The sequence below is a fragment of the Delphinus delphis genome, chromosome 3 (assembly GCF_949987515.2).
Source record: "Delphinus delphis chromosome 3, mDelDel1.2, whole genome shotgun sequence".
Lineage (NCBI taxonomy): Eukaryota > Metazoa > Chordata > Mammalia > Artiodactyla > Delphinidae > Delphinus > Delphinus delphis.
In genome coordinates, this window is record NC_082685.1 from 142,707,291 (window position 1) to 142,720,615 (window position 13,325).

A 13,325-nucleotide genomic window follows, 5' to 3' on the forward strand; every position below is an offset into this window, starting at 1 on the left:
ATAATTCAATAATTTTTCAAGCCTGACTGAATTTTCTATGTAAAGATAATAGAGGGGAAAAAGTAATTTGTCTTCCATACTCAAAACTAGAAAAATATAAATTTTTTCTCACAAAGTTGATTTTAAATATGGCTTCAATGGTCAGACAGTTGGATAGCTAGCAATTTGGTAACAGCCATACTCACTGTACACTTCTAAAAGTCAGGAAACACCACTACTATGTTAAGTGAATCTGAATTAGATAGAGGTGAGGAGGTGAGAAAAACAACAACAAACAAACAAAAAACAACTTAAAAAAAGTAGACACAGCACTAACTGAAATGGGTCATCATGAATTAAATCCTGAATTGGGGTGGGGTGGGGGGGAGAAATCCACAAAGAATATTATTAGCTTAACTTACAAAATATGAAAATGAACTATATATTAGATAATATTGTATCAATCTTAAATTTCCTGAATTTGATGACTGCATTATGATTTTGTAAGAGAATGTCCTTGTTCTTAAAAAAATATACGCTGAAGTGTTTGGAGGTAAAGAATCATGATATCTGAAACTTACTATCAAATGATTTGGAAAAAAGTGTACGTATTAAGAGAGAGAGAGAAAGCAAATGTGGCAGAATGTTAACAAATGGTGAAATATAGGTGAAGAGTATAAAGAAGTTTATTGTACCACTCTTGCAATTTTTTTTATAATTGTAAAATTTAAAAGAAAAGCTTAAAAAGAGAAGATATAATAAAAGCACAACCACCTGAGACCATTTAGAATACCAGCAAAGAGCCCTAAGTATCTAAAAAATTCAGGAGTATCAACATAGTACTGTATACTTAATTAAGTAATCTTGCCCTGAATCATGAAGAACAGGCTAAATACGCATTACTGTGTTTTGTTTCAGGACACAGGGAAGAACACAGCATAACAACATAGAGCATATTTTAGAAAAGTTCCACAAAACATAGCCAAAATAAAAATCTTGAGGGTACAGGCTTTGGTTATCTAACAAATTTACTTCTGCCCCTCCTGAACATGTCAGATGGTGAATACTACAACATCAGAATTAGCTGCCAATTCCTTGTAGTACTAATATGTCTTGAGTACATCATCTAGTCTACACATCGGTGTTTTGAGGTGTTGGGTACTTGATATTACTTCCAATTAAAGATGAAGGAACTGAGTTCAGATTATATAGGTTATTTTTCTGTGGACTAAAATCCACCCTGTTTAAGACAGATTATACTCTTAACCCCAGTTACATTACATATTTGACATTACATACGGTTGGTTCTTAGAGATAAGAGTCAATATCAATTAAAACATATCTATCATTTCAGAAGAAATAATTCGGAGTACGTATTCTGCAAATATAAATTGGAAGTTTGTTTAATAGAGATGTTATGAATATATGGGTATTTTGCAGTAAAGACAACCTAAAAGATGGACTAAAACTTGGATTCTTAAGAGTTTGGGACAAAAAAAAATCAACAACTAAGAGGAATAACGAACTACTTATTTTCTAATCACCAAGTCGTCAAATGGCAACAAATCTGGCTCTTTTGCTAAGTGCCGCTGCTATAAAACATACTTACCTGAACTGGATGAATAAGACCTTGGTTTAGAGTCAATGCAATGACATTTAGGGCAAAGTGGCGTACACTTGATTGGGTGTGAAAAAACGCCTCGAGCACCTGTTTGAGGTAAAGCTGCATGATGGAACTACTCATCCCTGAGGAAACATCACCCATTTCTTTTAAATCTTCCTGTTTTGCAACCTTCTTCCCTACAAAAGGAAGTAAACATACTAAGAACATGTACATTAACTTTACTAAGTACTCTAAATTAGGCCACAACCAAAAGCACAAAATGTTATAGCTGTCCCAATGGTTCTCAATTTTTTTTTTTTTGGGGGGAGGAGGGTCTGTTAGAGACTCTTTGAGAACCTGATGAGAACTATAATCTCTCTCCCTCCATCAAAATGTTTTCGTCTGCACATATATTAAATTTTATAAACTACTTCAGGGAGTTTATGAAGGATTCTTCTTTAACGGAACTCCTTTACCTACAATTCCTTATCTATTAGATATCTGGATTAAAAAAGAGTCATAGGGTATGCTAACTGCAGCTACACTCTGCATTTTTGAAAGTATGTTTTTACTTACAGTCTCTATCTGCCTGCTGCATACGTGTATCTTCTTCTTGTAGGTAGGTCTGGAGGTTTTTTAACACCTGTATTTTTAAATTTACTGAGGAGTTTTTATCAGATAAAATATTATTGTATAGATTTTTCACCTCTTGCTCAAACATTAGACTTGGATGTTGAATAAAGGCAAATCCTAAAGAAGAGAGAAAACAAAAATTCTCTTGATATATTCACATTAAAATTAAATATAACATTTAATGTTGATAAAATTATATAAACAGCTCCTTATTTCAAAAATTAAAACTTAAAATGACTGGAAGAATATGCTGGTGGCCTTACCTAGAGAAGTATTACAGCAGGTACTTCTTTCCCCATGAATTAAAAACAAGAAATTGCATTTCAAAGGAGAATTTCACACAAGAGGAAACCTTGAGGAGGGAGCAGGGCCTAGTGGCTAGGGGAGTGGATTAGGAGTCAGGAGTCTTGGGTTCTATTCCTGGCTCCACCACTGACTTGTAGTGTGACCTTAGGTGAGTCACATAATATCTCTGTGCCTCAATTCTCCATCTGTAAAATGGGGACAATAATATTTACCACCCACCTACCTCAATGGGATATTTTCAGGATTTAAGAGGTAATGTCTGCAAACATTTTTTAGATTCCTAGCAGAAGGTACTACTACCTTGGAGCTATTAAAAATATATATATTGAAATATATTCATTTGATGAAATGGAATAATTCTAAAATAAAGCTTAAAATCTTCTATTTGTTTCTCATATGTCATTATAATTGAAGCCACAATGCTGAATTCTACAACCACAAGCTAATAAGCAGCAAAATAATATTGTCCATGTTTATTTGTACAAAATGCTTATTTATGTGAGATAAAATGAAGATCCTTGATGAAAGCAAGTATTATGGATGCCAAATAACAAACTAAATTCAAAGCATAGAGTGATCAGATAACTAGCCCAAGGTGACACAGGATAACTATGGCCCAGGCAAGATGTCTTTTATCAACTAGTCTAAAGGCACTATTTTCTGGATAGTGCTGCAAGTTAAAATTTACACTCTTTGTTCTCTGAATTAGATGTAACACTATTAGTTTTTGCCACTTTATAGAATGTATGTCCAGATTGAATATTCAAATGTATACATGTGACTTAAAAGATAATACTCTATCAATATAACTCTCTAGTAAGTGACATCTGAATTTTTACTATATTTGCTATATGTAATTTTCTGAAAGAGATGAAGAAGTAATAAGATATTAAGATTTAAATTTATTTAAAGAAATCAGTAAACATTTAATGAAGTTTGGGTGACTTAGAAATATTAGCAACTGTCCATGCATATTAAATTATAAACCTTGCTAATGCTGCCAAAATAAAATTTCTAAATAAGTTGTTAACCTTACTGAGTAGCTTTACACGTATTTGTAAAAAACAGAACAAACAACAACAACACAAAAACCTGGAGAGAGTGCTCTTCTAATTTTTTTTACAGTGCATTCATTTCAGGTACTTTAATTCTACCCTTCTCATATTTCTCCCATATACCAATATCTTTCCAGATAAGCCACAAAAACCTAATTTTCTGCAAAGACATGTATTTATTACATCAATGATCCCTGAACAATAATACAGGAAAAGTATACATCCAAATTGTTCCTGTGGGGTTGTTTACCCTGTGCTTCTATATAAATAAATGTTTGGGTAGACTGCCCATTGTTTTCACCTTAGAAGAGGCAGACACATATAATGACAAAACTTTGCAAAGAAAAAGAACAATTTAAAAAATATGCAACAGCACAAATTCTTCTATATCACCTTTCTTTATTAAAGTATTTTAATGAATGTTTTTATGAAACCCTATGAATTAGGGGTAGAAGAATGTATTGTCATCTCTATTTTACTACTGAGGAAACTGACAAATAGAAGTTACACGACTTGCTCAAAGTTACCCAGGAAGTCACTGGATGAACCAATAATGGAACCCAGTTGTTTTAATCCCCAGACTTATATTTGAGATACCAGATCCTACTTTAAACAAAAACATACTTAAATAACTCAACAATTTAAATTCACAACACTTTAAAATTTGCTCAACCTCTCAAACAACTAAAGAATATGCAGAAATTTAGACTTATCTTACCTAGACCAATGATAGCTTTTGTTTGTACTTCTTCATCTGAATGCTTTGTAAAATACATCAATAGTTCAAGTACCTTATCCTTTATGTTAACCTAAGGGGGAAAAAAACCATGTTGAAGTGTATAAGGAAGAGTTAACTTAGATCGGTTTTCAACTATAAAGGAAAAAAATACCTAAAAGCAAACAATGAGAACTTCCACATGTGAACTTTACTAAGGAATAATTCACCAATACATTTATAAATCCATGAATTTTAGAACAGTGACATTCATTGAGAATGTTAAAAAAATGAACTGCTGCTGACATAAGCAGTGTGCCTACTAACACAAAGCTGATATAACTTGCGTAAACTTATCTTATTATGGACCTGTAACAAACAGTTCATGGATCAGAAGCCAGTCTGAGGACCATGCTTTGAGTAGCACTGTTTCAGAACTAAACCAGACTACCCTCATGCCGCCTTCATCCTGAGTCATTATAGTCATTTTCAATGCCCAGGGTCACACAGTTCTGTTTTTAAAGCATACTAAATAATTAATATTAGGATCTTTACCTTACTGTTGCCTTTAAAATCTTCCAGATCAAAATCAAAATGCCGACATAGTGCTCCAACAGTGAAAAGGGATCTAAGAAGTGCCGGTTTGTTTGTTAGCAGTGAAGTGTTATTTGGGTCCTCTTGGTGCTGACTTTTTAATTTTGAAATGGCACCTAATAAAGTAAGTAATATTTATTTATAACAAACCCTCTATCCTTAAATTGTTATGTTCAAATAATTACTGCTAATAAATTAAAATTAAATTTTACTAACGGTTCTAAGTATTAAACGTCTAGAAATATAAGGGCATTCCATTGAGATTAAAAGAATTAATGTAAGAAAAAAATGATATTTAAATTTTATTTTACATGGTAGACAAAAAACTTACCAACATTTACTTATGAGGAGATAAATTTCTGAAGTAATCATACTGGGTTATTAAGGGAATATAAAAGACACCAGAAAATATTGCTTCTGAGAGTGGACCAGAGAGGACAATCATCACACCTCTTATAATTCCCTTGACACTACCTCTTATCAGATGTGTTAAAAAGGAACTGTATGCACTGCAGGATCTAGCAGAATGATTTTAAAGCCCAGGCACTGAACTTACCATAGTATCTATTGAAACAGGCCCACACAAATTTAAAATTTTGTGTCACTTTATTTACAACTGCCCCAAGACAGCTTACACAATGTTGCACTACCTAAAAGAGAGAAAATGTTACTGTTTAGACAAAAGTTAAAGACAAAGGTAAAAACACATGATTAAGTTATCATTTGTGAATTATATACTGATCAACACAGAGATGGTAAAGTGAATGCTTACAGTCATGCCATATTTGATGATAAGCTTCATTAGGTCTTCTTCAATAGTGGCAAGGAAAGTTTCACTTGGATGCTCCATCAGTGGTACAACCAGCTCTAGGATTTTTGCAACATTGCAGATAACCATGAAATCATTTTGTGTCTATAAGGATAAAATTAGTGCTTTATGAAAAACAAAATCTGAAAACAAACTATATACAGCTTTACGTAGTTGGGAGGTTTGGTATTTTATATATATATATATATATATATATATATATATATATATGTATATTTATATAAAGCTTTTTTTCAAAACAAAAACATTAGTAGAAAAGAACTTCTTTAAAGAATGAAGGGAAGAGCAGCAGATAGTGACAGGAACCTGGATTCTAGCTCTGTCACTAACTTACCATGTGATCTTTGGGTCACTTAATCACAATGCTACAATTACTCTTTTTCTTCCTAAAATGCACTAACAGTCAATTCTGAACAATGGGGTTTAACTAACAGAGTATTTTACCAAGACTGGTATCGTTTTCAAGATTAGTATTTTTCAAACTAGGGTATGTTAACTCAGTAGTTCTCAACTGAGGGTGACTTTGCCCCCCAATGGATATTTGGCAATATATGGAGACACTTTTGGTTGTCACAACAGGGGCACAGGGGTGCTACTGGCATCTGGTGGATACAGGCTAAGTATACTGCCAAAAATCCTACAATGCTCAGAATAGCTCTTGACAACAAAAAATAATCCGGCCCTAAATGTTAACAGTGCTGAGGTTGAAAAGCCCTGTGTTAACCCTTCTTATGATAGATGAAAATGTGGAATCCCAGAACTAGGTATAAGTCTCTTTTATTTTAAAATTTAATATATTCTATTAAAATGATTTTTTAATTTTAAAAGTTTTAAAGCTGATTAAAAACTAAGCGGTTTAAAAAATAGGTAGAACATTAAGAAACGAAAAAACCAAGAAACAAAGGGGACTTCCCTAGCGGTCCAGTGGTTAAGACTCTGCACTTCACTGCAGGGGGCGCGGGTTTGATCCCTAGTCGGGGAACTAAGATCCCACATGCCAGGCGGCAGGGCCAAATAAAACATCTTAAAAATAAATAAAGTAAAAGCTAGTGATTAAAAAAAAAAAGATATTAAAGGATTTACAGTAAAAAGTCTCTTTCCTACCCCTGTCCTCCAGTCAACCAGGGGTGTCCCTGCCCATAGGCAAATAAAGTTACTAGTTCTTTCTTTCCTTTCCTCTTCTCTCCCTTCCTTCCTTTCTCTTTCTTCCTTGACTAAGGTTTTAACATACGTTTTTTTATCTAGCCAAGTTATCATTCCTTATTCTTTTTTCTTTTTTAAAGATTTATTATTTATTTGTTTTATTTATTTATTTTTGGCTGTGTCAGGTCTTAGTTGTGACATGCGGGGTCTTCGTTGAGGCAGGCGGGATTTTTCATTGTGGTGCACAGGCTTCTCTCTAGTTGTAGTGTGCGGGTTTTCTCTTCTCTAGTTGTGGTGTGCAGATTCCAGGGTGCGTGGGCTCTGTAGTTGTGGCGTGTGGGCTCTATAGTTTGCAGCACGCAGGCTCAGTAGTTGTGACACATGGGCTTAGTTGCCCTGTGGCAACGTGGGATATTAGTTCCCTGACCAGGGATTGAACCCGCATCCCCTGCATTGTAAGGCAGATTCTTTACCACTGGACCACCAGGGAAGTCCCTCATTCCTTATTCTTAGCAACAGGTTTTTGACACTCATTTTGAACTCTTTGAGCTTATTATTACCGCACTGGTTAAAAACTTTCTGACCTTACATTCATCCTTCCTTTCAGGATACACAGAGGATTAAATAAAAAAACAGGCTAAGATGAATGTTTTTTTTCCAAGTAACATAGATATCCTATTGTTCCCTGCCATCTCCCACTCCCACCTCCTTTAAGCAACAGGGGATGAGTTAAAGTGGGTGTAGGGATAAATTAGTTTTTGTCAAGTAAGATAAATTCATTTGAGAATCACTGCCGAAATTTTACTTAAAAATATGTAGTAAAAAATTTTTGAAACATAACTGGCTTGAAAAATCAAGTAAATGAAGTATCTTAAATTCTAGAAGGAAAATTTAAATGAAGATGTAAATCATGAAGGAAAAGAGCTGTAGAACATAAGAAATATTTGAAATGAATATACATAAGATAGTTCAGTATCTCAAACATTTAAAGAGTTTTCAAAAAAAGGTCCACAATTCAAAGGTAAAATGGGCAAATGATAACAACAGTCAAATCACAGAAAATCAAGTCCAATTGGTTAATATAAAAAAGATGCTCAACCTTCTTAGAAATCAGGGAAAGGAAACTGAAGCAACAATGAACTATACTCTTTTACACCTGTTAGACTGGCAAAGAGTACAAAAATGACACAGATTGTCATTTACTGGTTTCCAAAGAGGCTATGAAACATGTCCACCAGCAATCTGGAAAGATCTATTCAAAACCAAAACCAAAACTAAAAAAAAAATTCCCTCAATCTGGGAAGTTAATTCTTCAGAATCTACCCCAAAAGAAAAAAAGCACCAGTATTTAGAAGTATATGAATAGGAATGATTATTAAGGAATCGTTTGTAGTGGCTATCAATAGGAAACAATGTAAATAAGTACCTGCCAAGATGGGAAATGGTTAAATAAATCACAGGACGTCCATAAAATGAATATTATGTAGCCATTCAAAAGGATGAATTAAACATACATCAGTTGTTTTGAGATTAGTAAAAATGCCTAACAGATATGTATATAACATGACCTGATATTTAAAAAATCTGGTCAACCATTTGTTTACATGTCTATGTGTGCCTACAATTATAGAAACATGGATAAAGTGGCAAGGATATTCCAGATTGCTTATCTTGAGAAGAGGAGGAATAAAGATGGGGGTAGGATATAAAAAACAAAAACAATTTTAAAATGTGTCTATTGTATTTATGAGATGGCCTTATTTATATAAAACTCTATATTGGTGTATATATAAAAATATGTATATATGCGTAACAAATTATACAAAATGTTTTCAAAGTAACCTTGTTTTAAAAAAATATTGACTGAAAAGAGGACAATTTATAAAGGTTCCATTATAGTTCAGATTCTAGAGGCAAGCCATGGTGTTGAATTCTAGTTTTGGGACTTGTTAGCTGTGTGACACTAGGCAAGTTAGTTATATTCTCTAAGCTTTCGTTCCTTATCTGTAAAACTGAGATAATAACGGTACCGACCTCACAATGTAAATGAGATAATGTATGTAAAATTCTTCACAGTGTTTGGCACTGTGCTCAATAAATATTATCTATTATTATTAGCCACAGATTACATATTAATCAATTTATTTCTGGATCTAACACCAAGATCTAAGTCCTAAAGATAGAATTAAATGTTGTCTTAAATGTTGTTTTCAGAAGTACTATATATTGTTTTTGTTTTTTTAAAATAAATTTATTTTATTTTTGACTGCATTGGATCTTCGCTGCTGCGCACGAGCTTTCTTTAGTTGTGGCTAGCAGGGGCTACTCTTCGTTGCGATGTGTGGGCTTCTCATTGTGGTGGCTTCTCTTGTTGCGAAGCACGGGCTCTAGGCACGCAGGGTCAGTAGTTGTGGCACACGGGCTTAGTTGCTCCGCGGCATGTGGGATCTTCCCGGACCAGGGCTCGAACCCATGTCCCCTGCACTGGCAGGTGGATTCTTAACCACTGCGCCACCAGGGAAGCCCTATATATTGTTTTATATATTGTTTTTAATGCATTTATCTTCTGGTACTTTCCTCTGTCTTTAAAATTTCTCAGGACATCCTGAAGATTTTCACCTAGAATTTGTTAATTTAGATCGCCAAAAAAACCTGACTGTGGCAACAAAACAAATTTAGTAAACAGTTCAAGTTAGCTCCTTAGGAACACTGGGAACATAGTAAGTAAAAAACTATTTACATTTATAGGTTTTTAGAGTATTTTAAAATTTAGTGTTATAATAAGCCACTTAACTCACCAAGCTGTCATGTTAAGTTGCTAGATTATCTTACTCAAGTAATATTTAATCTTCACATTTGATTTTAGGAAAATATAGTATGTGTAATATTAACTTAAAATAACAGCCTAGCATCTCTGATGATCCTAGGTCTTCCATATTCAATATACTGATACGTTATAAAAATAAATAAAATATATCAAAAATGACAAATGAAAAGCAAAATCAGAATCCGAAAGACAGTAAATTTCTCAGTGACAGGAACTCTGTCTCATTCACCTTTTAAGTCCTAACGATAATTACAACGTTTATTAAGCATTACTGAGGATTTATCTTGAGGAGTTCACAAAGAAATGGGACTTGAACTTTATTTATAATACATCAGAAAAAGGATGTTTGTAGATAACTTGCCACAAATATTAGAACAAACATTTGAGTACATAACCCAGTTGATCTGTCAGTGAAAATGACTGTCATCTGTCAGTGAAAATGTGGATGACACAATGTGAATTTTAAATTTAAAATATTTACTACATGGTTTATATAAGAGAAAAATAGGACAGCTCTAATACTTACACTACATTTAGTGGTAAGATATGGTTGCATAGTCATGGCATGTTTAACCATGAGCTGGGGTCTTATTTTGCTGAATAAGAACAAAGTGGTTATGCAAGCTACCAATCGTCCAGAATTCACACCTTTATTGTCAGAGTCTGGAAAAACAAACAGAGAAATAAGACACTAAAATATGACAAGGCAATGGAAATTATACAGAATATTATTTAAATTACTCAATACTATCCCCTGAATAGATTCAGTGCATGCCTGAATACAACAGATTAGCATTTCTTATGATGCTAGACTTCCTGCATTTCATTTTTTCTTTGTTATATTACATATGTAAAGGATAAAGGACAAGGAGGCTGCACTAGGGAAGGCAAGTTTTACACTGAGGGGAGTAGGACTGAAGTTAAAAAGTAGAATGAAAGTTGGGAAGTTTAGAGATGGAATTTTCAGAATAAACATGGTATTGATTATATCTAAAACTGGATGGAAATGAGTATGGGAAAGAAAATTAGCAAAGGAGGACAAAGACAATTTAGCTGAGGTGATACTGTGTTTAAGGGTACTGGGGAGAAAAAGAGATGCTGCTGTGGCAGAAGAATGTTAGAAGACAGGAATGATAAGAAGGTGGACCAGTGCTATATTAGAAAAGTAAACAAAATGCTGTTCAGGTGAGAGGAAAATGTTGCTAGTTAGGAGATAAAATGTTTCTTGGTTCTCAGGAGTTTTTAGAGGAGATTAGAAACTTTTTAACATTAAGTGACAACAGTATCACCCTTAAAATCTAGGATAGGGAAAAGTAGGGGAAACAACAAAATATACAAAGAAAAAGAGGTAAACATGGAAAATGAAAAAAAAATTAAAGAAAAAAAACTGCAATAAAAATATAAAGAATATCAACAATTTTACCATAAATGATACCTCTGTATAGAGGCAACTGGCCCCCAATTCTGAAAACTGACTGAGGCTGACTATTGTTCCTCATTAATGTACATTAGAGGATGGGAAATAATGTTAGTCTTGTGTGCTTTTAAGCAATAGATATCCATTATGACTTTTATAAGTTTTATATAATTATTTATATTTTCATTAACTTCAATTTTGTGACTGACAGTGTGATAAATAATATAAAATATTAAATATTTAAGGAATTTCTCAATTAAAAATATTAAGAGCTTTCTAGGTCAAGATTAAGCACATGTTATATAATAATTATAAATGATATTAGGTATATACTACAAATCTTTTAAAAACATTTTTATAATAATTAAAACAATTTCATTTTGATAGAAAATTTTATATAATTTAAAAGATATTGAACAGTTTTTGGATGAGTGCATTTAGCTAAATACATATTAGCCCCTGGACTTACTTTAATTCCTGTTCATTATGACATCTAAAATTATGTGCTATTGAAAGGTATGTGGAAGAGACAAGTCCTATGCTTTTATTGTACTGCTCTAGATAATATTACTCAACCATAACAATATAACCTAGGATTCAACACCAAACAAAAAACAGATTTCATTTAAAAGTGAAGTAGTTAATTATTAGGCTAAGCAGAGCTAAAGGCAAAAATGAGAAATGTGCCCAAAGTATTTTAAAATATCTTATAAAATCAACTTAACGACCAATATATAAAATGTCTTACCAGCTAGAGATTCCTCATATTTAAGAATGTGCTCAACTAGGTTATCAACAAGTTGAGTACAAGCTTTCTTCACAGGTTTATATGAGGAATCCTCTTCGGACTTCAACAACTATATATGTATATATATAAAAAAAAAAAAATCCCAGTATAATTATTCATTAGACAATAATAATATAAACGCATTAAATGTGTCCATAAGTAATAAGCTTTTCAATTGGTTATTAACAATTTAATACTGAAAATGCAAATTAATAAACAAAAATATGTAACAAATATTTAAAAATATCTTATAAACCAGTAATTTATAGATACTTTCAAACAATTTTAGTATGAAGTTATTTAAATTGCTATGTGTAGGACCTAAGGTAGAATATGAGAGAAATGAGAACGGTGACCTTCTTTTAAGAGTACCACTCAATGTTAGTTGAATGATTTTAAAGAATGAGAATTCCATTCCTTATTATTTCAAGTTCTTTGATGTCTCAAAAAAGTATATTATGGGTTAAGTACATTTTTAAAATAATTGTAACTACATCTGAATTGCACCTTATAATTCGCAATTATAAAACACAAGGCTGGATTTCTTCCCTGTGTTATCTTTTACCAAGTTATTAATAAACAATGTTAGAAAAGTGTTACGAATAATGATATGAGGAAAAGAGATCAGTTTAACTATAGCCAAAAAATAAAACCAATCCAATCTTTCATAATAATCAGAGGTCAATGGTAAAGTCATCTAAGGTATATCTGTTTTGTTAATAAAGAATAGCTAATACAATTCTGGAGCTATTAAAGAAACTGAAATGTTTAATTTCTGAAAAGAGTTTCAGTGCTGTCCAATGTAACTTTCTACAATGATGGATATGTTCTACATCTGTGCTGCCCATTATTGCTGCTACAAGCCACATGCAGCTACAAAACACTTCAAATGTGGATAGTATAACTGAGGAATTAAAAGTAAATAAAAATTCAAGTTAATTTAAATGAAAAAACATGTGTGGCTAGTATGGGACAGCACAAGTTTAAACTTTCACTACAATATGCGTGGATGATTAAAACTGATAGCAATCAGAATAACATATCACACACATTTCCCCTGCTCCCTCCAATTTAAAGAAATAAATGTAAGCAAGAGAACTTCAATTTACCCAGTTACAACTCTGAACAGCAAATTCTCCTTGTCCTGCTCTATAACTCAACCTTAAGCAGCTATTAAAATTATATGCTAGTCTGGTCTTTTTCAGGCAGGAGTAGAAAACAATCTCCTCGCCTGTTTTTTCTTTCTGCTCTCCAAGACATCAAGTTTACATAAAAGTATTAGTCATAAATTTTAGTTCATGACATTGCCAATACTGGTTATGTGCCCTTTTAATTTATTTACTTATAAATATAATGATGCACTATGAACCTAACTCAAGAATATTTCCAATAACTTATATTTCCCAATGTGCTCCTTCCTTTATCCCATCTTCCTCT

At 32.8% G+C, this 13,325-nt stretch overlaps 1 protein-coding gene across 5 annotated transcripts in view; it reads right to left on the bottom strand.

Moving 5' to 3' along the window:
* Positions 1-13,325, bottom strand: part of NIPBL (NIPBL cohesin loading factor) — a 191,663-nt gene that overhangs the window by 19,505 nt on the left and 158,833 nt on the right. For all 5 annotated transcript variants that reach the window (XM_060009584.1, XM_060009583.1, XM_060009581.1 and 2 more), the window contains 8 exons: positions 11,850-11,958; positions 10,211-10,347; positions 5,658-5,798; positions 5,442-5,535; positions 4,847-5,001; positions 4,295-4,385; positions 2,159-2,332; positions 1,589-1,779 (listed from right to left, as the gene is read on the bottom strand). In XM_060009584.1, the coding sequence (XP_059865567.1) occupies positions 1,589-1,779; positions 2,159-2,332; positions 4,295-4,385; positions 4,847-5,001; positions 5,442-5,535; positions 5,658-5,798; positions 10,211-10,347; positions 11,850-11,958 (1,092 nt within the window). The remainder of the gene's footprint in view (positions 1-1,588; positions 1,780-2,158; positions 2,333-4,294; positions 4,386-4,846; positions 5,002-5,441; positions 5,536-5,657; positions 5,799-10,210; positions 10,348-11,849; positions 11,959-13,325) is intronic.